The 27,003-nt window shown below is 50.4% G+C and overlaps 1 protein-coding gene across 15 annotated transcripts in view; it reads left to right on the top strand.

The window, feature by feature from the left end:
- RAPGEF1 (Rap guanine nucleotide exchange factor 1) overlaps positions 1–27,003 on the top strand; it is a 133,539-nt gene that overhangs the window by 67,197 nt on the left and 39,339 nt on the right. For all 15 annotated transcript variants that reach the window (XM_033122741.1, XM_033122746.1, XM_033122736.1 and 12 more), the window contains 7 exons: positions 3,175–3,353; positions 8,317–8,473; positions 19,753–19,841; positions 20,464–20,616; positions 21,105–21,228; positions 21,669–21,858; positions 22,989–23,489. In XM_033122741.1, the coding sequence (XP_032978632.1) occupies positions 3,175–3,353; positions 8,317–8,473; positions 19,753–19,841; positions 20,464–20,616; positions 21,105–21,228; positions 21,669–21,858; positions 22,989–23,489 (1,393 nt within the window). The remainder of the gene's footprint in view (positions 1–3,174; positions 3,354–8,316; positions 8,474–19,752; positions 19,842–20,463; positions 20,617–21,104; positions 21,229–21,668; positions 21,859–22,988; positions 23,490–27,003) is intronic.

Here is a 27,003-nt window from a genome sequence, read left to right as displayed (position 1 = left end):
CCTTTCTTCATTATTCCAAGAGAAGTCATGGGGGGACATTCGATGCTAAAGCGTCCTGTACTTAGTGGACTTCCTGCAAACTCCAGGGGGCGATGCCAATATTTGGAGACATTTCTGGTTGTCACAACTAGGAAGGCAAAGCAGGTCCTACTGGATCTGGGGGGTAGAGGCCAGGAATGCTCTGAGCATCCTGCCAACCTAGGACAGCTCCCGCCCCAAACAGTCCCGGGGACCCAAAACGTCACTGGTGCGCAGCTGCAAAGCCCTGTTCTGCAGCAAGGAGCTGCATGCCTGACCTTTAGCCCAGGAAGGGTGTCGCCGGTTTTTGGCCATTGCCCTTTAAGAAGGGCTGAATTACTGTGCTGTGCCCCAGGTCACCTGCCTGAGACAGAGGGAGTACACACGTGTTGTTTGCTGGAGGCCCACAGACAGAACCGGAAGTGCTGGGGGGACCTGCCAACGTGTGTGAACTTTGAACTCTGTCGGAGAAATCTCACAATAAGTCTGACATTTGCTATTAATCATTACTTGTTCGCTCGCTTACTGCTTAGAGGATATTTCCATATGCATTCTCGTTTTATCCCGGTTTGTGTGCGTGGCTTTCCCTGTTTAAATACATGAGCAATTGCGGCTCAGGCGGTAGAAGTACAGATTCAGATTCACCGCCAGCTTTCTGAGGGTCTCTCTGTGCCCAGGCCCTGTCCTGGGTGGTGTCACGAGCTCTTATTTGCTCCTGCATCACCATGTGCAAAAACTTGCAGCATTCCTAATATACAGAGAGTTTGGGCACTGGCCCACATTTTCTTAATCAAAACCTGTGTTTCCCTTACATTTCATGTGCATTTCCATGTGCATTCTCATTCAGTCCCCACATCAACCTCTTTCGGTCCCCAGGGCAGGTCTTCTTCTCTCCATTGTGCAGATGAGGAGCCGGAAGCCCATTGGGCCCCAGGCCCAGCCGTGGCTTCCGGTCTAGGCCCTCCCAGCACCGCCGCCCTCACGTGGTTGCCTGGTTTGTTTGGGCCGATGGTGGCACCACCTGCTCCCCCACAGCGGGGCTGCCCAGGAGGCAGCATGTGCCTCTCTGGGGTTGTGCGGCTGCACTGTATCAGCAAAGCCAAGGCCTCGGGTCCTGGTTGTAGCGAGTGTTCAGTCTAGTGTCCTGTTGTCAGCTCTTCTGACTGCTGGCTGCGTTTTGCAAGAAGCCACAGTTAGCAGCTGAAGGGCTAGGAGAATGCACAATGCTCAGAGCCCATTAATTCTGGGAGTGGAATTTGCTGGAGAGCTCATGGATGAAACCTGACTCTGCTAAATTGTCGCTCCTTTACTAGGAGCCCAGGGCAGCCTGGCTCTTCAGTGGCTCATTTGAGCTCTCTGCAAATGACAGGAAAATTCTCTTTTTGCCGTCACGTGCCTTGCCCCTTTGGGATGCCTCCCTTCTCCAGGTTAGCCGCTTTCTCCAACCCAGCGAGCCTGATGCCACCTTTCTTTAAATGTTCCCTCTTCCTCCCCGCATTTCGTCATCACTGGCCCCTAACACGTGCTGCTATGCTGGATGGCAGTCTTGTGGTCCCAGGCCTCTCGCCAGACTGGCTGACCGTGATTTGAGTCGCACTGGATGTCTGCAGGCACCCCGACTCCTCCACGTGCAGGCTCCTCCTGGGCCCGGGTAGGTGTGGCAAAGCGGAGTGCTCCTGTCCCTAAGGTGGAGAAAAAAGTGCCAGACCTCTCGGAACAAACAGGAAATAAACAAGTATGTCGGGCAGTGCAAAGAGAAGAGCGGAGTTTGGTAAAGAGGCTACAGTGATGGGGGTGCGGGCGCTCTTTCTCCCCCCGGAGAGTTCTCCTGGCGGTCCGCATACCGCCTTTGGGGAAGTGCTCCATTGAGAGAAATTAAATTGGGTCTTTGAAAGTTGTATGACTAAAGGAGTTACTTCTGGATCCCATTTACAGATTTTTCTTTTGATAGTCCCGTGAAATAAATAGCTCCACTGTTGAATGTTTTCATTTAAAATGACGTTCTCCGTCATTTTAAAAGCAAAGAGGTAGTCTTCAGAATCCTAGTCAGTGTTTATTACATACTATTTATTTATCTATAGATTATCGGGTATATCAACTTTTTCTAGAAATGATCCTCTTGCCCGCAGTTGCTTTTATGATACCATATTCTCTGTGTCTCCAAGAGTCCACAGGTGGCACTTTTCCTCATACACACCACTCTTAATTCACACTGGATGTGTCATCAATCCTCCTGGAGCAGATCACCCGTTGGGGGCTGCCCATTTTATCGATAATCCTCGGTTCCCCCTTCCCTGCCAGCCAGCCGGTGCCCGGTCGTTGACGTGAGGGCCGGCGTAGTGAAAGGAACAAAGCAGTGTGCACCCCCACTGGCTGTGGGTTCCGGGCATCCCTCAGTGGGGGGCAGAGAAGTGGGGTGTGGTCTCTGAGTCCGGGCGTGCAGGGCTCTGTTTCCTTTTCCTCCTCGGTGGGCTTTCCTCCAGGGTACTTCCCTGTGAGCGTTCGCTGCTCGGGTCGTGATTGAATCATTGCCATCTGCTCTGCTGCTTCACCTTTTCACCCCCGAGCACACGCCGCTCCTAACCTCGGGGTCTCCGGGTCCTGTGGGAGAACCACACCATTTCTTTGAGACATGGCTGCATCTTGAAGCGGGGTATGGGGATCTAGTGAAGACTCCTGGCAGGAGGGTTTCTGAACACTGAGGCCTGACCAGTCTTACTGAGTCCCTTAGGCCTTCGTCACTGAAGGGCCCGGGTCACTTGATTTGATTTATTGGATAGATATGTACCATGGGACTTACTGTTGGTTCTCTAAGCTTCCTACAGCCATCAGCAAATTAGTCCTCACTACACACCTTTAATGAGATTAGTGATGGTATCTCAGCGTGGGAGAGAAGTGGATTTTCAAGACCTCAGGGAATTCAGGAATATCTAAAGAGCCTTCTCGGTGCAAGCCCCCTTCTTCTTCCTTCACGTTTAGCCTCTGTGTCCTGATCGCAATTCTTAGATAAATAATTTGGCTTGGTTTCTGCAGCAAGAAGCCTTTTCCCTTCGCATCATTCTCAAGATAGTTTACAGGAATTTTGATCTTAACTGTTTGCAAAAGAGCTCCCTTTAATCTCTCCCCTCCGTCCTTATGCTGAACATTTCCTTGCAGAACCTGAGCTGGCTGGAGGAGAAGGAGAAGGAGGTAGTGAGTGCATTGCGCTACTTTAAGACCATCGTGGACAAGATGGCCATTGATAAGAAGGTGCTGGAAATGCTTCCGGGCTCCGCCAGCAAGGTGCTGGAGGCCATCCTTCCGCTGGTGCAGAGCGACCCCCGAATCCAGCACAGGTGAGTTGCTCTGAAGTCCTGGGCGGCGTCTGGGTTTGGGGGCACTTCAGACTCAGGGTTTCTGGGAAAACAGTGAAGAGTGTCGGGAGGGAAAGGAGCCTTCTCCCCAACCCCCGTGGACATCCCCTGATGCTCTCCCAACGGTGAGGTCATTGTCACTCAGGAGACCTCGACGCTGAGGGCGATCTCTACCGTCCATCAGGAGGGACGTCGCCATGCTGTGAGTCGTGGTCATTTCTTGGTGTGAGCTCATTGGCAATAGTGACATGATCAGGACACATTTCTCCTACTAGCCTGTTAACCACAGGTTATTACTATGACATTTAATCCTGCCAACACCTAGCCTATGAGACCTCAGTCGCTTAGAGGATTAGGGCAGAAGAGACGGAGAAGAGCCCTTTAGAGCTTGGACGAGGGAGACACTGAACTGTCAAGCCAGGATCTCCCAAACAGCACCGCGGTTCCCGGGGAGCCAGGTATGGGGATGGAGTCGGCCCTCATCCCGGGACGCTTCTGCTGGGCAATGCTTTTATTGCTAGAGTGCACGTTCCTCTTAAAGGTGAGCAGGCAGATTGCCCCAGATTTATTAATAAGTACAGAGAGAAAAGCAGTATCATGTGTAATCTTAAGAGAAAGCCTAGCGGGAGCTTTTCCTTGAGAGGCTGTCAGATGCCTGCTGGCTTTGTTTTCCCTCCCTGCCTGCTACCTGTTCAGGATAAACGCATCTCGGTTTCAGTTCCTGGAGATGGTTCAGTATTCACACAGCCCCATGAGGCTGAGCTTTCACGAACTGCTTTCAGAACTTGGCAATGAAGTGCATAGGTTTTTTTTTCTGGGAGATAAAGCAAATGGACTTTATTTCCAAGAAGCTCTCTGCCCTGGGGCTTCCACCCTGGAGTGTCAGCTGACCCCATAGATGGTGGGCGTTCGCTGGTAGCTCACTGGTGCTAGTTGGTGGGGGGATACAGGGTCCATGTGGCTTGGTCCCACAGCTGTCCTCACTGTTCCGGGCCATGCTGCTGTCACACAGGAAGAGCGTCCGAGGAAATGGGTCTCTTTAGTGCCCTGTTCAGTGCTTTGTGTGCTGGTTTCAAGAGCCTTGAGGCCAAGTCCTACCGTGTTTCCCTGAAAATAAGACGTAGCCGGACCATCAGCTCTAATAAGTCTTTTGAAGCAAAAGTTAATATGAGACCGGGTCTTATATATATTATAACATTATACTTTATATCTTATATATTACATGATATAAGACTGGGTCTCATAATTCTTTTTGCTCCAAAAGGCGCACCAGGGCTGCCGGACCGGCCAGGTCTTGTTTTTGGGGAAACACTAGATGCCTTGCTAACAGTTAAGCCAGGGCCCGGCTTGTGGAAGGGCCCAGTGCTGTCCTCCTCTGTGGGAAGGCGCCTGACATTAGGCTACAGTCAGCTGTGTAAATGGCTTTCTATAAAACGCTCTCATGTGCCTCTGCCACGGTATGGTCCCACCACGGAAGAGTGAACATCAGCTCCCTCTGCTCTGATGAAGTGCCAGTCTTACGGTACCCAGGAGGAGCTCTGTTGGACCTGAAGGAGGGGGAGTTGCAAGGGTCTGATTCCTGCAGGAGGAGAGGCAGGAGGCAGACCCCAGGGAAGGATTGGCCATGCGGGCAGGAGCACAAGGGCAGCAAAGGTACCAAGGCAGCCAGGCCCAGTGTGCTCTGCTCCCCGACCAGAGATGCAGCAGTCACGGGAGGGAGCCGAGGGTGGCCCCTCGAGAGGAGGCGCTCACAGAGCGGGAACAGTGGGAAGAGGGCACATGGAGTCACCCGCCTCGGTCAGGTGCTGAGTGTCCTTGGCAGAGTCCAGGACAGTCACCGTCACAGAACCCTGTGACTAACTGTTGGTAGTGTGTCGCTACCAGGATTGTCGCTTCGTGGAGTGTGGGCCAGCAGCTCTGCCGGGGAAATGGCTTTCTAGACATGCCAGCCCTGGAAGATTCGGTCAAGTAATAGGAGAACAGTTTGAGGGTTTCTTTTGTCTGTGGGGAGATTTTGTAATTATTTTATAGCTGACAAAAATTATTTAATGTTTATAACAATCTTCTAGAGGGAAAAGGAAATGCCTGGGTGTGGCTATAAGAAATGATTTTTTTTTTCCTGGTAGTCCTTTGTTATTTAAGGGATTTTCCTCCTGAAATTGTCCCAAAGAGCCAAGTTTTTTATTGATTTCCCTGAGATGATCGAAAATGCTTCCTGAAATGTTTCTTTTAGCTTCTTTTCATCGTCTCCTTGCCCCCAGTGCAGTTTGTAAGCTGGGAGGAGCTTTCCTGCCCTCTGCTCAGAGCCCTTCTGCAGGCTGGGTCCTGGCGGGCAGGCTTTTTGCCACCCTCCCCCAAGTTGCCAGGATGGTGGTGAGCTGGCCTTTGGACAAGCAGCTGGCTACTCAGTGTGAGCAATGAATGGAGGATTCTCCTGCACAGCGAGCGGGATCACCCAGGATCCGGGCCTGCCTGCGGTGTAGACAGCTTGCATTATCATAGTACAGGGCCCTCCTTCTTTCCTTCCTTCCTTCCTTCCTTCCTTCCTTCCTTCCTTCCTTCCTTCCTTCTTTCCTTCCTTCCTTCTCTCCTTCCCTCCCTCCCTCCCTCCCTCCTTCTCTCCTTCCCTTCCTTCCTTCCTTCCTTCCTTCCTTCCTTCCTTCCTTCCTTCCTTCCTTCCTTCTGTCTTAGCTCCTTGACACAGAGGAATATTCTGTTTCCAAGCAAATAATGTGAAAGGCGGACACAGCTGCCCAATTCTTTAGGCGCTATCAGGGAAATATTACCATTCAAGGCAGGTAGGAAGTAAGTGTTCTCTTGAGGTGCCCCGCTTCACCTAGTTGTTGCAGGTAGTTTAACGGAGTAGTGCTTTGGCGGCAGCCCCAGGGCACCCGGCCTGCCAGGCCCCAGGAGGCAGTCGTTAGAAGTACCTTCCCCGGTCAGGGTGAGTCAGCTAGGATCCAGCCCCCAGGAGAGACTGCACTTTGTTTTCCCCTCAGTCCTCTGTCCTAAGAGGGTAGGGCCAACACCACATACTTTTCACTCGTGTTTTCCTCCGACACAGCTAGACCTGGCTTTGTCAGGCTCCTTTTGTAAACTTTGCTTATTGCTAATGGGGCTCCAGGAGGCTGCTTTGGCTCTGCGTGACTCTCCTGTTGGAACATGCAGAGTGGAATGACTGCTACGTGGGATTTTAGCTCTCCCGGGAGCAAACCGTCCTCCTCACCTGGTTCTGCAGAGCTTCCCGTTAGTGTTGTTTGAGCCAGGCTTTTGTGTGAAATAGCTTTGTTTTTAGAACCTGTTAAGAACCATGTCTTAACACTATTATATGTACTTTTCTCAAAATGATATCTTTGACTCCTAAATGTCTGCCTCGTTTTTCTTTCTTTTTCTTTTTAATTTTTTGAGTAGAAGAGGGGGCAGCCAACAGGTTTTCTATATTTTTGCTCTTTTTCCATTGTAATATGTAATATTTAAAGTGGAAAAATAATCCTGTCTGTAATTCCTACAGAAAAATTTTCTAAAGCTATTTAAAAATATGTGAAAGATGTAAAAATTCTTCATTTTGGCCCCGACTACAACCGGTGAGGCACCCAGAAATATTGGGGGCTTCTGTTCATATGCGCTGGCCTCACAGTGTATCTGCGCCCACCCCCACCCCCCTGGTATCCTCGCCTCCGATTTGTCACTGTTCTGGAAACACTCTTCATTAGTGCGGTCCCCTGGCCTCTCGGCCATGGTTGTGGCACCGAGGGAGGCGAAGCTGAACCCGTGGCAGAGGACTTCTAGTAAATTGCAGATCTGTTCTCATGTTTTAAAGGCTGTTCCTGTAAAGGACCCCGCCTGCTCGAGTGCCACAAACCTGTTGGCTCCTTATGATACATCGGACAGGAATTTTAGTCTAACTCCAGACAACAAGTGTATGACGCTTTGCCCCAGTCCAATGGTTAGCTAGGAGGAGAGGAGGGGTGGTACCCCGCAGAGACGACATCAGAATCTTGGCGAATGTAAAGTTTACAAAAGTGGATTATCATGATGGAGTTTTTGTGTTCCAGTTGGGAAATGAAAAAAAATGGCAAGACTAGAAGGCTTCGCAAGTTTTTGTTGGCTGTGGGGAGACAGGTTCAGGGAGGGAGGGTTTGTTTATCAAAAGGTGCAGATTTCACAGAAAGAAAGATTGGGAAACATGCCCATGCCCATTTTGCACTCTCCTGCTTCATGGCTTTTGTTCTGGAATGCTTCACCCCCAGCCACATGGCTCACACCCTCACTTTCTTCAGGTTCCTGTTCAAATAACACTGATGGAGAGGCCCTCCCAGACCACCCTGCATGAAGTAGTAAGCCAGCACCCCATATCCTGCAGCCCCATCTCTCTTAGCCTGTTTCATTTTCGTCTTAGCTCTTACCACCATTGGGTCAGAAGCTTTGCTATTTGACCACTGCTGTGTTCCCAGCACCTACAACACACTTGGCACATAGTAGGCAGCTTAGTGAGTAATTAGTGAAGAAATGGATGAATCTCCTACTTTAGCAGCAACATTTCAGCATATTTTTAATCTGGCATACAGGATACCACAGTGAATAATAAAAATCCTTGTTGGCAAAGGGCACACATACAATCCCGTACGGATGGTGCTGTGTAAGAAAAGTATGGGATGGGGTTCTTTGGGAGTGTGGCAGGGTACCCAATTCAGTCTAGGTCAGAGAAGTCTTTCTGGAAGAAGCTATGGCTAAGCTGAAATGGGAGGGATAGGTAGGAGTTACCCGAGAAAAGGCCTGGGGTTCAGCGAACAATAATTCCCTGTGGCTGTAGTGTAGCTGACTGGAAAAGTAAATTCTGATTTTAACTGGACTGACAAACTGGTCCTGTGCTAAACGGATATCCTCAAGTGATTCATGCCATAGATTTTTAACGTTCTCCTTAAAAATCTTCCCTTCCCTCCAGCTCAGCCCTCTCCTCCTGCTATAGCCGAGTGTACCAAAGTCTCGCCAACCTCATTCGCTGGTCTGACCAAGTGATGCTGGAAGGTGTGAACTCAGAAGATAAAGAGATGGTGACAACTGTGAGGGGCGTCATCAAGGCTGTGCTGGACGGAGTGAAGGTATGGACGCGGGTTGCAGACATCCCAGGCGGGGACTTAGAGCAGTCTCCCTGCTGGACGTTTATCACACAAGAACTTGTTGCTAAACTTAACGCGTTAGAATGAAAGTCTTCCAGCGTCTCTGGTGTTGGGACGCTGCTCTGGCCATTACGGAGTCCATTCTCTGGTACAAACGGCTCTCACAGCAGTACAGGGCTTTGGAGTACGCGGCCCTGGAGTTGGAAAAGCTGCCGGAGCAGTCAGCCTTTACTGAGCATTGTATTAAGTCTTCAGTGAGTCTTTATGTGAAATTCTGGCTCTGCATGCTTGTCAGCTAGACAAAACGCAACGAAAATTGTTTTTTCATTGACTCTTAGCAAAACTCCCAGCTTGTCAACTGCCAGCTTTCCGTGTTCTGAAAACTTCTGGGATTCCTGGTAGAAATCAGGATTGAGATGAGTAAGAAGTGAAACTGTCTGTAGTTGAAGTCCCTCATGTGGTCTGTGAATTGACTTCCCAGGAGAGTCAGAGGTGGCACAGTAGGAAACTGCATCCTAGGTAAGGAGGGACTCCAAGGCCAGAGAGCGCCTGGAATTGTTGAGAGAAGAAATCCTAGTGGATGAGGAGCAAGGCAGAAAGAGCACAGGGCACGAGCCGGGTGGGGCCTGCCGGCCAGGACGGGGGCTGTGCGCAGGGGCAGACGGGAGAGGACCCTGCTCTTATGTGAGGCCATCTAATGCAGCGGGAAGAGGGTGGCCTTGGGGGCCGGCTAGGTTTGACTCCCGAGTTCACCACTTGTCTGTGAACTTGAGCAACTCACTCGAGGGCTCTGGACCTTTGTTAACTCATCTACAAACAAGGTATTAGGTTGGTGCAAAAGTAATTGCGGTTTTTGCAATTATTTTTAACCTTTAAACTGCAATTACTTTTGCCCCAACCTAGTACAACGGTGGTGCCCTGTATTGTAGTGTTGTAGGAGGGATTAAATTAGTTCACACAGGCTGTCTTAGAACACTCCTGTCACATCCTAAGCACTCAGACCCGAGCTGCCTTCCATTACTGGTGCCATGGTCGAGGCATATGCCTGCATAGGTCTGTTGGCTTGAAAAAACGGTGTCCTCCTCCCTTCTAGACCCTTCAGTCCAAAATTATAGCTGAGATACTTACCCTAGGTAAAACATCATTTCTTTCCCATGCAGCCATGCTGTCATTTCTGAAAGCTGCTTCCTTGGATTCACATTTGCCACAAGGTCTGGAAAGTGGAGTAAGGACCCCCAAAGCGTAAACGTCTCAGAGGGGAGGCTAAGAAGGCTTTGCTTCCCATGACCACATTACCACTGCTCCAGCACGCGCTCCTGGCTGAGGAAGCTGGTGGCGTGCCAGCTCTAGCACCGTGTAGGGCTGCTGTGTCTGCTGGGACCTTGTCGAGTTCATTTAGACGGAGGCTTGACTAGATGACATCAGCATTTCTTCTGCTAGCTCCCAGGTTCTCCTCGTTTCCCAGAGTTCTTAGGTCATACGTTACCTGTTCTGGCCAGTGAGACTCAAGGGTGTAGCCCAGTGGCTGTCGTGTAAGACCGTATGGCACATTCTGGCTTTTGGGGTGCAGTCACATATACATTACCCCATTCCGTCTTCCCAGCAGCTCTTTGAAGTCAAGGCCAGAAGGAGACACGACCTGGGTCCCACTTCATCAGCAGTCTGTGTGCTTCTGGCTCACCCGCTCCTTGCTCTTCCTATCTGGGCTTCTGGAAATGCCATTTACTGAAAGTTGTTATTTTGCAGGTGACATTGTTAAGGTTTCCTCCTACCAAATTGATTATGATGGGATGTTCAAAACAAGTGAGAACGTCCAAAATAGGAGAGAGAGTTTCGATTTATAGCTTTGTGAGAGGCCCACGTAGATTTTCCTTTATGGAATCATGAAAGCTCTGCTGTATCGGTTGAAAGAAAAATTTCTCTTGATTTTTTCATGTTGACGAAGATGAGATGGAGGGCAAGGAACCTATAAATTACAAACCTTTCAGTGTCTGAAAGCAAACAACTTTTCCACAATTGTTTTAAAAACATTGCAGCCAGAACAGAGATTCTCCAGGTGAGGGCCTCTATAAACTTGGTTCTGTTTCATTTATCTGACAAGCACTTACAGAGATCAGAGATCCTCCTGGTGTCGGCAGTGTGACAGAATTGGGGATACAGTGATAAACAAAGCCCACGGGGCCTGCCTGATGGAGCTTACAGTCTAAGGCGGGGAAAGACAACAAATAAGAACGTGTAATTCTATCATTGTAAGTAAGACTGGTGCCGTGAAGAAAAAAGGGCACGTGGTATTACTTGGGTGTACAGGTGACCTTCCTTTTTCAGGATGGTCAGAGCCGCTTCCCAGGAAGGCACAGACAGGCTTTAGCCTGAAGGATGAGCAGGCATTGGCCTGTGTTACTGGAAGCTTCTCATCGTTGAGATCAGTCAAGGCAGCAGGGACCCTTGACTGCCTTGTTGGTGCTTGTTGCTAAGGTCTAAGAGTAACGCAGCTACTCTTTGTTACCCACTCAGTGCTTATCACAGCTCTCCGAGGCAGGCACACTCGCCCCTTCCCTGGGTGGGAACTGAGGCGCCGGCTGATCAGTGGTCAGTGGCAAGGTCAAGACTCACAGCCAGACGTGCTGGCCCCCACCCACCCCGTACTCCCACAGCACCCTTAGCCGCCACCCACGCGGAGGGGTCGTGGGCCGCCGAGGGAGTCCTGTGCTCCCACCTCCAAGCCAGCGGCTGCCGGCTGCCGGCCTCTCTTGCTGTCCCCTTAGAAGCCCACGTGGGAGTGATGTGACAGCCTCAGTCCGCTGGGAGGGGCGGGGCTGTGCACTCGTGACGGTGTCGTCATCCCACTTAGAAGAGAAATGTTGGCACCGCGGTGCTTTCAACTGACTCACCATCTTTCAAGTAACTCCGTTGTTGAATGGAATTTTTTTTTTTAAGGACTGAAGTGTTTTAAAAACAGGATTACTTTGTTTTTGTCCCTGAATGGGTAGCACCATTTATTACTTAAACCCCCACGTAAATGTCACTTGTTAGCTCTGTAACCTTGGGCAAGTTACGTCTCCGAGTTTCAAGTAGGTTTTTAAATATTTACCCTGAAGATTTGAAGAAAGATTAAGTGAAATAATGTATATAAAGTACCTAGTAAGTGCTGGGTGCCCCGTAAATGGTGGGTAAGTACTGCTAACTGTGGAAATGTTCATTTCTGGAACAGCTCACATTTACCAACTTGACAATGATTGTGGCCCTTTTCCATGGATCTTTGTAAGGCTCAAGTAAAGGATAAACTTCTGTTATGATCTCGTCTGCTCCGGTCAAGTGCTCTACCCGGGGCAGCCTGAGGCTCAGAGATGAGAGAGCCTCTCCAAGGGAGGAGATGAAAGGCCGTCACTTTCCTGAATCTCTACCCCAGCCTGGCTTTTGGGAGACAGAGCTCCTCAAGGTCAAACACGTACCCCAGTCTGTCCTTTTGAAACCAACACCCAGCTCTTCCTCCTAACTTGACCATTTAAATTGCAGTTTTTCTTCTGATCTCAGATTTACAACTTTGTACCCATCTCCCTGGGCTCTGCTCTGCCCTCTTTGCAGACTCTCGGGGTCTCCACTCTCAGGCCTCTAGCCTCTTTCCCTGGCCTCCAACCACACTGCCCCCCCGTCCCCATCCACACACATTTCTTTTTTAATTTAAAAAAGAAAAGCTTTACACTGACAAACTTGGGGGGAAACTCAAAATACCTGTTGTTCTGTCACCGCCCAAAATTGGGCTTCTGTACATTTACTTTGTGTAACACGAATATTTTGGCAGAAATGTTTTCCTGCCTATATCAGTTAGGATTAGGTTTAACTGAATTTTAAAATACAGAACTTTACTTCCGTTTCATATATAAGAAGCCCTGAGATAGGCAGCCAAGGCTAGTGTGACATTTTCACAAAAATGGCCAGGGCGAGGTCTTCTCCCCTTGCTTTCCTGCCATCCTTAGCACATGGATTCCACCTCAAGGTCCAAGGTGGCTGGCTGCTCAGTCTCCTTCTATTAGGACTACCTTCCAGCCAGCAAGGAGAAAGAGAGAATAGGAAGCTGTGCCGTCTCCATTCAAGGGTGCTTCCTCACTAGGCCTCACAGAACTTTCACCTACATTCTACTGGCCAGAACTTGGACACGTGCCCATAAGAAAGAACCGGCACGAGGGGCAACTAGCTGTCTGCCACGCTGACATTTCAAATAAGCCATCTCTTTTTATGCCTCATTCAGCCCATTTTTAAATTGTTGGATGAAAAATTTCAAACATTCACCAAGAAGAGAACAGTGACGAAGCCCATCACATAATCCCACAGTTGTCCACTCACGGCCAGTCTTGTTTCTTCTGTCCTTCTCCCTACTCCCTTGGTTGGTTTGCAAGCAAATTCCAGATGACATGTTGTCTCCTCGGTCAGTGACTTAGGACATGGCTCCAGAACAAGGCCAGCTTTCTCTGTGAAGGGCCAGACAGTAAATATTTTAGGCTCTCGGGCTCCATGCAGTCTCTGCTGCATGTTGGTCTCAGTCGCACATCCTTTGTTTGCTTCTTTACATTTCGTTTTCTTGAACAAAGCCTGCTTTCCTTGAGGGCCTTACAAAAGCAAGCCCTGAGCTACATTTGGCCTGCAGGTAGTTTGCTGCTTTTCAACAGCTTTCAATTCAGGATCCAAAGGAAGTCCATCCACTCACTGCAATTTGTTCATCTGTGTGTATCCCCTCCGCGGTATTTTTCTGCTCGCAACCTACTGGCTTTTCTAGAAAGGGTCATCATTCCTAAACATCTCCCACAGTCTGGATTTCACTGATTCCGTCCATGCGGTGCTGTTTAACATGTTCCTCCGTCCCTGGGATTTCCTGTAAAACCAGGGGCTGAATCGGATTGGGGTTTCTTGCCTTTAGAAGAATTTTCCCCAGGTGGGGAGCCTACGTGTCCTTCAAAAGGCGCCTTCTCCTTTGGGTGTTAACAGCTATTGCCGGTTATTGCCTAGACTCATTCACTAGAGGTCGCAAAATGATGACATTCTCATTCTTTCTGCTATTCTTACATCTTACTCGATGGGAATACATCTAACAGAGAGTCTTTCCCTTCTCGGTTTATGATTATCCTGAATTACAATCGTCGGAGGAAAGGTGGAGTCAGTGCTTAATTCCTTCCTTTACTTACCAGATATCAAAATAACGAGGTTTCCTCACATCCTCTAACAAGACCAAGGGATTGAGTTTGCCCATATCCAAATATCATTTGGAACTCATGAATTTAAGTACCCTTGGTAGGTTCTAGTCCCTGCACTTACTGTCCTTAATAATGCCAAGTCCCATCTCCGCACAGGGAACGCTGCAGGTCGTTTCCTGAGTTCACGGTGACGTGACCCTAGAAGCCTTTGATTGTTTTCTCACTTTGGGGATGAAAACACGTTGCGGGCTCACCCTGTGCTGCTTATTTATGTGTAGAGGTGATGGCTTTATGGAGGTATAATTCCCATACCATGTGGTTCTCCCATAGACAACGTACAATTTAATGATTTCTAGCACATTCACAGAGTTGTGCGGCCATCACCACAGTCAGTTTTAGAACATTGTCATCACTTCAGAAAGTAAGCCCATACCCTTCGTACTCCCCCTCGCCCATTTCTCCCCCTCCCCGCCCCTCATAGCTAGGCAGCCACTCAGCTGCTTTCTGTGTATAGATTTGCCTGCCCTGGACATTTCATATAAACGGAGTCATATACTGTGTAGCCTTTTGTGACTGGCTCCTGTCACTCAGCATCACGTTTTCAGAGTTCGTCCACGTCGTAGCAAGTGTCAGAACTTCATCCCTTTTTATGGCTGAGTAACATTCCATTGTGTGGATGGACCACATATTATTTATTCATGGACATTTGAGTTGTTTCCACCTTTTGGCAATTGTGAATACTGCTGCTGTGGACGTTTGTGGACAAGTTTTTGTGTGGCCATGTTTTCATTTCTCTTGGGCGTCCATGTAGGAGTACGATTGCCGGGTCGTATGGACCACTGTGTAAAGCAGCTGCATCCTTTTGCGTCATCCTCCCAGCAGTAGATGAGGGTTCCAGTTTCTCCACATTCTCACCAAGCTTTGCCACTGTCGGTCGGTCTTTGTGCTGCCGTCCTGGTGCCTGTGAAGTGGTAACTCCCTGTGGTTTGGGTTTGCTTTTCTCTAATGGGTGATAATGGCGGGCGTCTTTCCTGTGTTTCTTGGCCATTTGTATATCTTTGGAGAAATGTTTCTTCAAATCCTTTGCCCATTTTTTAATTAGGTTATTTGTGGTTTTATTACTGAGTTATAATATAAGTCATCTTGTACATTTCTTACCACAGACCTGAAATCAGCCATCCCTTTAAGGAAACCTGGCTCCTTTTAGTGGAAAATGGTATTTAGAGTCCACACTCCAAGGCTCAAGTTTCTTCATTGCTCCTGGTTGGTCCCATGTTTCGTTTCTTTAAAACAGTACATCTTGAGTTTATACTAGTACATCCAATTCACATTCAGAACCACCAGGGTTTTTACTTAAACTCTTCAAACTTGTATCTGAATTTTCCCCCTCCCACGCTGAAAATCCCAGTTTCAACAGCCTCAGCATAACGACTCGCTTGGTTTTTCCCACATTACAAACGCAACAGTCTCAGCATAACAGCACCTGCTACTTCCGTCAGTGTGATTATTAAGACGTTATTAAACATGTTCCAGAATTATTTTTGACCTTCAGGTTACCGTCATTTGAAGCAGCTCTTTGTGTGGCTGCGTGGTTAGACTCCAGTTAGTCACCGTGAAGCTGAGTAATTACCACGTGTAGTGGGTTAAGTATTCCTGCTTTAAAGAGGAGGAGGAAGAGTGAAAGGAAGAGAGGGGAAGAGAAAGAGAAGAGGACCATTGGTTATACGTAGTAGACATTTTCCTCTAGGAGTCATATGGATTATACTTTGTAAGTCAAAAAACACAGCACACATCTATTTCAGTTTCGTACATTCAGGGTTTGGGGGTATTTTTATTGTTGTTTTGTGTTTTAAAAGAACAGGGTGTCTTACTTAAAGTAAGACATCTCTCATTCCTCCAATCCCCCCTCCCCAGCCTATTTTCTGAGCAGCTCACAAAGGATTTTTTCTGGCAAACGTGCTAGCGTGAAGACTACACCAAACACTTCCTGCTTTTTCACTCTCGAGGGCGTTGGGCTGTAGAAGCACGTTCTGTCCCAGCCAGAAGTCTGGCTTCAGGGGCCCACATGTGCTGTCTCGCGCTGCTTGCTCCACTTAGTGACAAGGCCGAGAGGAGGTCTGTCAGTTATCCGTGAGCTCCTACAGGGCCTTTTTGGGGGGCTCCTGCAGGCATGTATTGCTGGCGTTGTAGTGCCTTGCCCCAACTACCTGATTTTATTATGTTGGACACAAAGGTGCCCAGTTTTTAAGTTGTGCCCTTCCCCCCTCACGTCCCCAGCCCGGCACTGCCTCTCTGTGGGTGTCTGCGGCATCCCACTTGGGGGGCGCATCCGAGACCTCCCCTGGCTGCCTTGGGGCCAGGCATCAACCTCCAGGAATCACTCGGCACCCCTGTCCAGAGCCTGCGCTGCGTTTTGCCTCTTCGTGAGTGTGGATGAGAAAGAAGTCACTTCCTCTCTTCTGTCACTGCCTCTCACCCACTTTGGATGTGGGCAGGGAAGGTCCCTTTTGTCACCATAAAAAAGCACACTGGGGCAGGCCATCCCTGTTACAGGAAACTCCCCACTGGCCTATATTCAGTATCCTGAGTGAAGAACGTGTCTCAGAACAGCTAACCCGTACAAGGGTTGTGTCATGGCCACAAGTACATGTGTCCCTGGGCTCTGGTCCCCGAGAGTCACAGGGCCTGAAAGTGACAGAGGGTAGGCAGCGATGGGGCATGAGCAGGAGCGTCAGGCCGTGGGTTGGCAAATGGTGTAGTTTCCGTTCAGGCATGTTTTCCCTCTGCCTGAACCTGGAGCACACCGGCCATGATGTGGCATCCTTGGGGACCTTTGTGGTGGGGGCAGCATGGCAGTGAGTCTCGGGACATTGGTGTTGGCCACGGGCAGCTCACAGGGGCCCCTCTGCCAGGCAGGGGCCTTGTCTTAGTGCCAAGGAAGGAAATGGGAACGGATAGGGCACCACCAGGGCTGTACTTTGATTTGTTGAAGGTCATATAAGGTGGAAGCATCTCTGATCATTTTCAAGAGCAATAAAATGCACATGGAAATAAAGTATTGTGTATTTATTTAGAAAGGCACTTTTCCAAATACCTTTTGGCTTTTGAAAACTGCTTTTTGGTGAACTGGCAGTTGTCTAGCTTATGGTCGCTGGTTCTGGACACACGGTTGGTGCCGTCTTTCTCAGCATTTTCCTAACCTGTGGATTGCAAAGTGTGACATCCTCTCGGGAACCCTGCCTTCAACAGGAGGAGTCGGTCATTTCCGAAGGAGAGCGGGGTGTTGGCATGGTAGCTGGATACGTGTACATTCTGAGGGTTCTCTTCTGTCTGTGATGCTGAAGGCAGGCTGGGACTACACCTTCTGACTGGTCTCTTCGGGCCGGAAGCTGGGTGGTGGGTACACAAAGCTGCCCCCCTTTCACTTTCTTCCAGTCCAGGCCAGCGCACTGGTGGAAGGGAGAGCGGCTGATCGTGACGGCATTCTGGAATTCGGATGCCTGCTTGCACATGTCCCTGTCATTCCGTGATGCTTTTGCCATCGTTAGTTAGTCGAGTTCACTCAGTTACCTCTCCAGAAAGATGACATTCTAATTATAATTGCTCACAGATCAGTAAAGAATTAGTGGGATTTTTTCTTATGTCAGCAGATGCACGCAGACTTCTTGCTCTTCCTTTTGCCCTGCTTGTGAAGAAGAGCGAGCGTGAACGTGGGGTTTGCAAGGCACTTTGCCGGGCCCTCTGACTCCTCGGAGGCCACGATGCGCTTCTGTGTGCCGTGCTCTTAGGGCAAGCTGCCTCTCCCATCGTCCTCCAGGCGAGGCGTGCAGCCTTCACATCAGCTGCTGTCTCTCCCAGTCACCTGGTCTCATCTCCATCCTGTCTGTCACCCCAGCTAGGTAGCTGTTCCTGCAGTGTCTGGGAGATTTTATTTAACTTCTACAGTGTGATGACAGGAAAATTCTGACCTTTCTTCCGCCAGCACTTGATTCTACACGTTTCTCTAAGAGCAGGTCTCCACTGAGAGGGGGTGACGCTGGTTCTGGTTATATGAAGTATGTCTTTATTTATTGATTTTTTTAAATCAGTATTTCAGAAGTAACACATACCCATTGTAGAAAATTTCTGAAGAGCACAGAAACAAAAACAAGAAAATCAGGAGTGTTTCATGGCCACATTTTTTACTATATGTGTATTCTTGGTTTGGTTTTATTTCCAAAACGTACTATATATACACCAGTGTACCACCTGGCTATTTTTCCACTTAACGTTGTATTACATTTTCTCTTCATGCTGTCATATGTTCTTGTTGTGACTTGGTTTTTAATGGCAATATAATGGTCCGTTGTTTGGTTCTAGCATATTATGTAATCAGTACCTAGTACTGCATATTTAATTACGGAATAGGGAATGGTCTAATTTTATTACATATGATGCTGTGATCACCATCCTTTGTGGCTTAATTTTTACACACATCCATGACATTTTCCTTGGACTAAATTATTATTTTAAAAATGCAAATATTTAAGGCTTTTGATATGTACTGACAAGTCATCCTCTAGAAAGGCTGTCCAAAGCATTATTCCCATCCACCACGTCTGGAAGTTTCTATGTTATTACCATCTAAACGGGAGACTCTCTAATGATTATTGATCACTGGTGTTTGCATTTGCGGGTTTCTTCTTTGATGTTTCTCTTGGTGTGTTCATCTTCTAAACAATCCTTGCTCTAGGAAGGCTGTCTCTTTGCCTTTCCGCGTCTGTTGTGATTCCTGCGTGTGGCGTTTTGAGTTTGGGAGGCTTTGCAGGAACACGTCACTTGCTTGCCCACTGGCATCCATGGCCGCCTCCTCTGTAACTTGCTAAATAGACATTCATGCTGAGAGCCTGAGCTCCGGCTGCACCACATGTGGGTCCTCCTGAGATGTCCATCCACAGGAGAGTGGACAGAGAAAGTGGGGTTCACCCATACAACTTAGCAGTGAGAAGGACAGACCCCTCAGGCACAGGCGCACAGAGCTGTGGGTGTTACGCTGTGCGACAGAGTAGGTTAGTGTTGCCTGGGTCTGGGAGGGCGGCGGGAAGCGAGGAGCGACTGGGAATACCATTTCTTTGGGACGTAAGGAAAAGTCCTAAAATTGATTGTGTCGATGGTGACACAACTCTGTGACCAGACTAAAAGCCACCGAACTGCCTCTGAATGGCTGGATTTTACGGCATGTGAGTTAGCTGTCCACGAAGCTGTTCAGAGAAAGACAATAGGCGCAAGAGAGCATACGCTGGATGCTTCCAATGGACGTATATCAAGTTCTAGGCAAAAGTGATGTGAGAACCACGAGTGAAAAAGTGGCTGGGGTGGGGCAGATTGTCTCGAGAGAGCGGTGGAAATGTCCTGTATTTCTGAGTGGTGCTTCACGGGTGTACGCCGTCATCAGGGCTCATCAGACAGACGGGGGGACGTGCATCCTGACTGAGAAAGCAAGGGAGCCCGATACTATCTCCTCCTCATCCTCCACCTTCCTATTGTAAAAGTAGTTTTTAAGGTTATTTCTCTGCTGGCTAATATGCCCTTAACGTTCTGTCTGTTGACAGAGATCCCAGCCAGTCACCTCAGGACCCCAGCTGCCGCCACACCCATAACCGGCTCACTTTCGGAACCCACCCTCCCAGAGCCAGAGGCTCACTGGGGGGCAGCATCCTGCACGCTGCAGAGAACTGGAGTGGTGCTTCCCCCCAAAGCGCCTGGCAGTCTGTGCTACCGGGAATTTCATTTGTGTGATGAACTTAGTCATTTTGAGACAGCAGGGTTTGTCATTTCCCCCTTCTAAGAGGAAGTACCTTGATTCATTTGAACTTTCTCGACAGGCTGTGAAGGTATCTTTGGAGGGCAGGAACATTTTGGGAAGTCAGACAGATTACCTCAGTGAAATAACGCTTGCATGTGTGGTGTGTGGGAAAGCTGGGGGCACAGAAACAAGACTGGGGAGCAGGCCACTGACCCACACCGTCGTGCACACTCAGCTGTGAGGAACTTTCCTCGGGCCTCATTGCTTTTCTCTTGTGTGGGGTGTAGGAGCTGGTCAGACTCACCATTGAGAAGCAGGGGCACCCGTCTCCAACAAGCCCAGTGAAACCCAGCTCCCCCGCCTGCAAACCCGATGGGTAAGTGCTGACTAAACCCTCGCGTCCCTGTGGTCACCTTGGCTCTGCCCTTAAATGGGAACCCAGTCGAGCAGCCCATGCCAGGTAGACCGTTTGAGGCCCACATTCCCGTTTCAGTGAGTTCTGCTCTGTGCCTGTGTTATGTGAGAGTGTGGGTAGCTCACACGTGCTTTGGTGTTTCCTGGTCTCAAGGTCCATAGTCACCGTGACTCCTTGTAAGGGTGGGATAGGTGTGCACAGGGACCCCACCTCGTGCTTCTCCTGACCAGCTGCCCTTCAGAATTAGAAAGAACTGTGAGGTTGGGTTTCGGAGATTTGGCTTAAGAGCATTTGGCCTTATCTACTACAAGCCCCAAGTGAAATATAAAACATAAATTTAGAGCAATTTAGAGAGCCTTTAGATCATCTCGTCTAATGGTTCCTTTTACAGGCGAGGAAACTGGGATACAGTCAGGACTTGGCCCATCTCCTGTCTTTTGTTGGTGATCAAACCCAACTGGCAACGCTGCCTGTGCCGTGGAGTACGGGGTGCATGTCCAGTGCTCTGCCCAGGCCCCCCACCTGTCATTTCCCCACCTGTGTTCTGGAACCTTCTGTAACCCCAGTTCTTTTCCATTCTCAGCCCGTCTGAGCTCCCCCTGACAGATCGAGAGATGGAAATTCTAAACAAGACAACCGGCATGTTACAGCCGCCCGAGCTACTCCCAGACTCTACTGATGAAGAGGTCGCACCCCCCAAACCCCCCTTACCTGGCATTCGGGTGGTGGATAATAGGTAACTTTCTATTTTGCTAGCACCCTCCTCTGTTTATGACATAATATGATGAATGGATGGGTAGAATGAGCCGAAAAGAAGCCAGTGCCAGTAGGGTAAGAACTGTGAGCCCAGCCCCTTGCTTGTCAGAAGAAACCTTGGAAGTTTGACCTTCCTCGTGGGGCGTCTCTGGAGGACGTGAGTCCAGCCCCAGCGCCCTGCCTGGCCACACACTCCCAGAACTCCCCACGGCTTGTCTTGTAGCCTTAGCCAAGCGAAAACTGGTCCAGTTTATTATGGAAGGAAAAGAAAGGGTTTTTCTGATACTAGTTTTTTTTGGCACTGATAGGATTATTTTGGCAGGAGGGGAGTGGGATGGGAGTGGAAAGTGTAAAAAGTAGGTGTGAAGTGTTTAATAATGAATAATGAATAATTCTGTACCCTCCTGTCTGTTTAAAAGAGTTTTGTTTGGGTTGTTTGGTGTGACGGGATTTCTCCATCTATTTCAGTCCCCCACCAGCGTTGCCACCGAAGAAAAGGCAGTCGGCTCCCTCTCCCACCCGAGTGGCCATCGTGGCCCCCATGAGTCGGGCCACCAGTGGCTCTAGTTTGCCCGTTGGAATTAATAGACAGGTAATGCAGCCCCACCTGGAAAGGTGGGGGAGGCTTTGGGTCGGGGAAGTCCATTCCTTCAGCCCCGTGTGTTAGAGGATGTCTGTCGGATGGGTTGGAGTTTCCTTAGTCGTTCTTCTCTCTGCAGGACACGGTAGAAGTTCCCATGTGGGGCTGGGGCTGGAGCTGGGGGGTGGGCATGGCAGGCTGGAGCCCAGAGCTGTCTCCCCAGGACCTGAGCTCGGCTCCGAGGCCCTCCCCAGCCACACACTCCAGTGCTCCCAAAGGCTTCTGCCTGTCCAGACAGGCGTTACTGCTTCCATCAGAGACTTGGGCCTTTGCAGCAGGTTTCCAGGCTGGCAGCATTTCTTTCTCTAAGTAAACGGACCAGCTCCCTCGCCTTTGGTCTCTGCCACCATTTCTCAGAAGTGACTTGGATTGTTGTTGTTTTTCCACTCCAGGACTTTGACGTGGACTGTTACGCGCAGAGGCGCCTGTCGGGGGGCAGCCACTCGTACGGCGGGGAGTCCCCCCGCCTGTCCCCCTGCAGCAGCATCGGCAAGCTCAGCAAGTCGGACGAGCAGCTGTCCTCCCTGGACAGGGACAGGGACAGCGGGCAGTGCTCCCGGAACACAAGCTGTGAAACACTAGGTGGGCTGCGGGCCTCATTGTCACTACGGTCCCGTCATTTCTGGTGGCTTCTTCGAGGTCGTACTGTGATGCCAATCACTGGCTACGTGACCTTGGCCGACTCATTCAGAATCTGGGCCTCGGTCTCTTCATCTGCGCAATGAGGGGGCCAATATCTGTCTCTCTAGGAGGTTGAAAGTTTAAATGAAATAACGAGACCAGGCCACGTAGGAGACACTCATATGGTAGCTGTTGTCACGGTGAATCTGTCAGTGTGTAATCCGACTCCCTTTGCCAACATCGAGGGCCATCTGTGCTCAGAACTACAGATGAAGGGGCGTGCCCCTGACAACTTTTGACAGAGGATGAGGGCAGGTGAACAGCACAGGCTGAGCCCTCGTTGGCGCTGGCCACCTGCGGCGAGGGCCGGATGCGAGTCTGAAAGGCAGTTTGGCACGAGGCTTAGAGAGCAAAGCTGTTCGTGTCCCATGAACTAGATATTTCACTTCTGTGAGTTTATCTTAAGCACATAATCAGAGATTTATAGCAAGATTTCTGTCCAAGGACGTAATCTCAGCCTCATTAAGAGGAGTGATAAACAGGAAATAATCTGACTACTCAGTGGTAGAAAACCAGACAAATCATGATACGTCCATTTGACGGAATCATACATAGCTAATAAAAACTCAGTTGTGATCTAGCGATCGATCGGCGCTCAGAATGCTAGAGCACTTACTTAGTATTTTCTGAAGTTGGTTTAAAAACAAAGAATCCTGTGGGGGGGAAAGACTTGGAAGGAAACACATTAAATCGTAAACAGAGATTATAGTTAGATTATGGGATTGTGGATGTTTTGACATTGTTTTTTTCCCCCACATTTTCGACAGTGGTCACGTATTTTTTTTTTAAGCAATTCAAAAGATACAGGAAAGGACAAAGAATAGAATAGCAAGCAGCCGTATTCCCATCTGTTCTTACTTTCATAAGCAGGGAGACAAATGAAGAATATCAGTAAAGCAAGGGCCTTCTAGGTGAGGTGGGAGACACGGTTGTATCCCAACCTGAAGGCCAGGGCTGGGCCCAGGCGGCGGGTGGCCGTTTTTCTGCGGGGTCTTGTGTCTGACGGTGCGTCTTTCCTGTCTTGAACGCAGATCAGTATGACCCCGACTACGAATTCCTCCAGGAAGACCTCTCGAACGTGGACCAGATACCTCAGCAAGTGGCCTGTAACCTTAGCCCGCTGCCGGAGTCCTTGGGGGAGTCGGGGTCTCCGTTTCTTAGCCATCCTTTCCAGTTGCCTCTTGGCAGCTGTCCCCAGCTGGAGGGGCCCTTGGCCCCGGGGCAGCCGACAGACATGCCGCCTGCCCTCCCCGAGAAGAAGCGCAGGAGCGCTGCCTCCCAGACCGCGGACAGCTCCGGCTGCAGGGTGTCCTACGAGCGGCACCCGTCCCAGTACGACAACATCTCCGAGGAGGACCTGCAGACCCCCGCCGCGGTCCAGGCCGGCCCCTTCACGCCCTTTGCTGCTATTCTCCCCTTTCAGCAAGGAGGTTCCTCAGCCTCTGTCGAATTTGTGGGTGATTTCACTGCTCCCGAATCAACGGGTGACCCCGAAAAACCGCCTCCTCTTCCAGAGAAGAAAAACAAACACAGTAAGCTTTTGTTGAGCTTTTGTCAGGAAGCACATTTTGTACCCTAAAGTGGTGGTGTGTTTTATTTAAGCATTAGAGCAGAGTCAAACCAGTGGCCTCATAAGTTCATAAAAGATAGGACCCCAGGTATGTGCGTGGGCACTTCTGGGAGCTCCATTTTGCCAACATTGGTGATGGTTTTTAAAGCCTGATAAGCTGACCTCTCCTCATGGCCTCGGTTAAATCTGGTCTCCACAGAGCCCAGGTGTTTGGCCTCTTGTAGAAAGGTGGCAGTCAGGTGACCTTCTGGCCCGAGCGCATGGTGACAGAGGGAAACGAGTGTGCTGGCATTCAGGACAGTGTTACAGCAACAACTGGGTAAGGCATGGTGGACATGTGACTTTGAGTAGAGCTTGCTGCCACCCTGACCGGTGTTCTCAGAGTCCCCGGTAGTGTGCTGGGTGGCTGATGAGAGAGACCTGGTGCCACTGTCTCCTGTTTGCTCTGAAATGTCACATAACGACTTGGAACCTGAGGTGGCCTCAGGACACCTCTTGGACCAGATCTTTTAATACATGATGTTATTGAGGCCCAGGGGTGGAGCTGACGTTCTGGATGTTCGTATTTTGAATATTTTCCAACTGTGAATTTGCCATCGAATTCCAAAGTGGCGTTCTACTTGATCGTTTTTTCTGCTAGCTCCCCCGCTGCTCCCCGTTGCCTCTGTCTCTGCCCCCGGCCCTCTCCCCACATCACTGGCACAGTTCTGCTTGTTTTTCCTTGGGCGGACCGGCTGTCCCCATTTGGATGTGTGTCGCCACATCAGCCCCACCCCCAGGATTCCTGGCCTCAGGTGAAGCAGCCAGCAGAGAACTTCTCCAAACTTGAAATTGAATCTCCCTTCCAAATTCCCTAGTGAGAACATCTGATTGGCCCTCCTAGGGCAGGCCACTGTCCCAGGGGAGACCTGGCCGGGTTAAACACAGCAGGGATTGCCCCAAGGGCCAGCGGGGTGGGCCGTGCAAAGAGGCAGCCCCCCAGGGCCTAACGTGTTCCCCTGCTCCTCATCCTCATGGGGTGTCGCCCATCTCGTGTAATGGCCTCAGCAGTGCAGTCCCCCAACTCGAAGGGAGAGCTGGCTCTGTGAGGCTAATGATGTCATTGCCATCTGTCGTGTTCGTTGGCTCGTTAGGAACCAGGGCGCTTGAGGAGGGAGCTACAAACGGCAGTGCCAGAAATGTCTCCTTCTGTGCCTCTGCCTCTGCACGGGCAAGTGCTTCAAGAGCTGCTGCCCTCCCCCACACACCCCCCTCACCTTACCTGACTTGAGCAGCTTGGTGCTCTGGGCTCACACCCTTTCCTTTCCTTTCCTCCCCTCCCCTCCCTTCCGAGTCTGAACCCAGAACTCAGGGCAGGACTACATCCTGCAAACCGCACATGCGTGTGCTGCCTGGCCCAGGAGCCAGGAGCCGCCTCTGCCGGCTTTTAGAACAGGTGCAGGGCGGCAGTCCTGAGGGCTGGAGAGAAGGGAAGGAAAGGGAGAGGCAGCCATTGTTTCCTTTAACAGCAGCAAGTCTCCAGGGACTGAGATGTTTTCTGTTAATTTAGGCTTGATCTCATCCATTGAGGTCTGTAGCTCTTGTGCCTGCAAACCTTTAAAACCTACTGATTGTTCCTGGAGCTACATGCCCTGGGCTCAGGCTTCACATGCCCCGCTATACGAGTATTTGCTCCTTACTACCTGGCCGGAAAGGTGTCATTCGCTCCCGTTTTATAGGTGAACAAAGCAGAGCTCAAAGAAGCTAAGCCTTGCCCAAGATCAAGATGTGGGCTTCAGAGCAGGGACCCTGCCCCCCATGCTGAGGAGCAAGGGCACACCCTCCTTCATTGGGACCCCATCCAGGTTTCTGTGGTGACCCCCACACAGCAGGTTGTCTTTTCTGTGCCCTCTGCAAGGACCCCAGACTCGAGGCTCTCCAAGGCTTGCTGTAATCTCAAGTTCACTCTTCACCCTCGGAGAGTTCCGGTCTGACTGTGACCCTGGAAACTCCTCACAAAGCTGCTTTGCGGGAGAGGAGGACGTCGTCATCCTCCTTCTATTTGGCGGATGCTGACAACGCTCATCCGTGCACTGTCCCCGTGTCACCGAGCAGCCTCTGATGTCCTGAGGGTCCCCAGCCCCCCTTGCTGAGGGCCGCCCCACGGCCCGTGTGCCCGACAAGCTGCCTGTCCGTGTCTGCCCACAGTCGGGAGCCCGCGGGTGCCGCAGGCTGCCGCACTGCTCTGCTCTCAGAGCCCTCGTGCGGGTCTACCTTTGAAACGGACTGGCCCTCGGTTCCCGAAGTTGTGAACATCACTGCCGTTTCTCTGTGCGTGGTTCGCCGTTCTCTGCCAGGACTCCAGTGTTAGGAGAGCACGTCCTACTGAAGCTTCCTGCTGTGGTTGTGTTCAGTCTTAGGGAGCAGTGGGCCGGCGTTTGGGGTCCCCTCTAGCCTTTCATCTTCCTCCGGACCCCAGTGGTGGTGGTTGTGCAGCAGTAAGAAAAAGGCATTGTGGGGCTTGGCGAGGACTGTGAGCAGCATTTTCAGCAGCAGCAGCCAGCCTGACCGGGGGACCATCCTTTCCTGCCCGCCTTTTATGGCCAGGCTCCACCAGGGCTTGCTGGTTGGAGCTAAGACATTCCTACTGATTCTTTTAAATAGAGAAGGTGACTTTGAACGCCCTCTTTCAGTGAAGGGTGCCAGAAAGACAAACCTAGAGAAAGGCATTTCCTGTCTTCCTAGACCCCAAATGAGGAAGAGAAGAGCAAGGTCACGTCCCTACCTTCGTCTGCCGTCCTCAACAAAGGGTCTCTGTCCTTTAGTTTGCTGCCTGGGTTGGGACTCCAGTTAAGCCCCCGACTTTGTGGTTATTTGAAAATACAAAATTAAGCCCTGCATAATTGTCCTTGCCATTTTTCTTGGTATCTGAATCTCAGCTCCACCAAGGCAGATGCCTATGGCACTTGGGAGGTGAACCACAGGGAAGGCACCCACTCAGGATAGTGACTTAAATCCCTGCCATCCCCATGCCTGCCACACACGGACTTCAGTTCCTTTGCTTCCAGACCTGCGGCCTTTTCCCTGCAGCTGTCGTCATCCTTGCACCGCTTAGCGTGTGTGCAGCGGCTCTCGTAAGCCAGCGTGCTTATGCGCGTTCCCAGGTGCAGGGGCATAACCGTGCCTTGCCCTCCACACTGCGGTGCACACGTGTGTCTGGGCAACACCCCGACACCTGGACGCCGCCTCCACCACCTGGAGGAGGGGAAGGCGGGGCAGGATTTCAGAGCTGCCTTCCCCTGAGCTTTGCTGTGGGGAATGTCCAGTGCGGATCCACTTTACAAAGGTGCGTGGGGCTTGGAGAAAGGGCGTCTGCTCCAGCCCAGCCTTCACAGCTCCGTGAGTTCGCCAGGTGACTGGGCAGTCAGCTCCAAACTGGCACTTCTCCCAGAACCCTCTGCAGCCTTCAGAAGGGCCTGGCTGTGTAGGTGGGACTC

Source organism: Rhinolophus ferrumequinum, chromosome 12 (genome assembly GCF_004115265.2).
Source record: "Rhinolophus ferrumequinum isolate MPI-CBG mRhiFer1 chromosome 12, mRhiFer1_v1.p, whole genome shotgun sequence".
NCBI classification, from domain to species: Eukaryota; Metazoa; Chordata; class Mammalia; order Chiroptera; family Rhinolophidae; genus Rhinolophus; species Rhinolophus ferrumequinum.
Note: the sequence above shows the minus strand (reverse complement) of the source record. Positions and strands in the feature narration are given on the sequence as shown.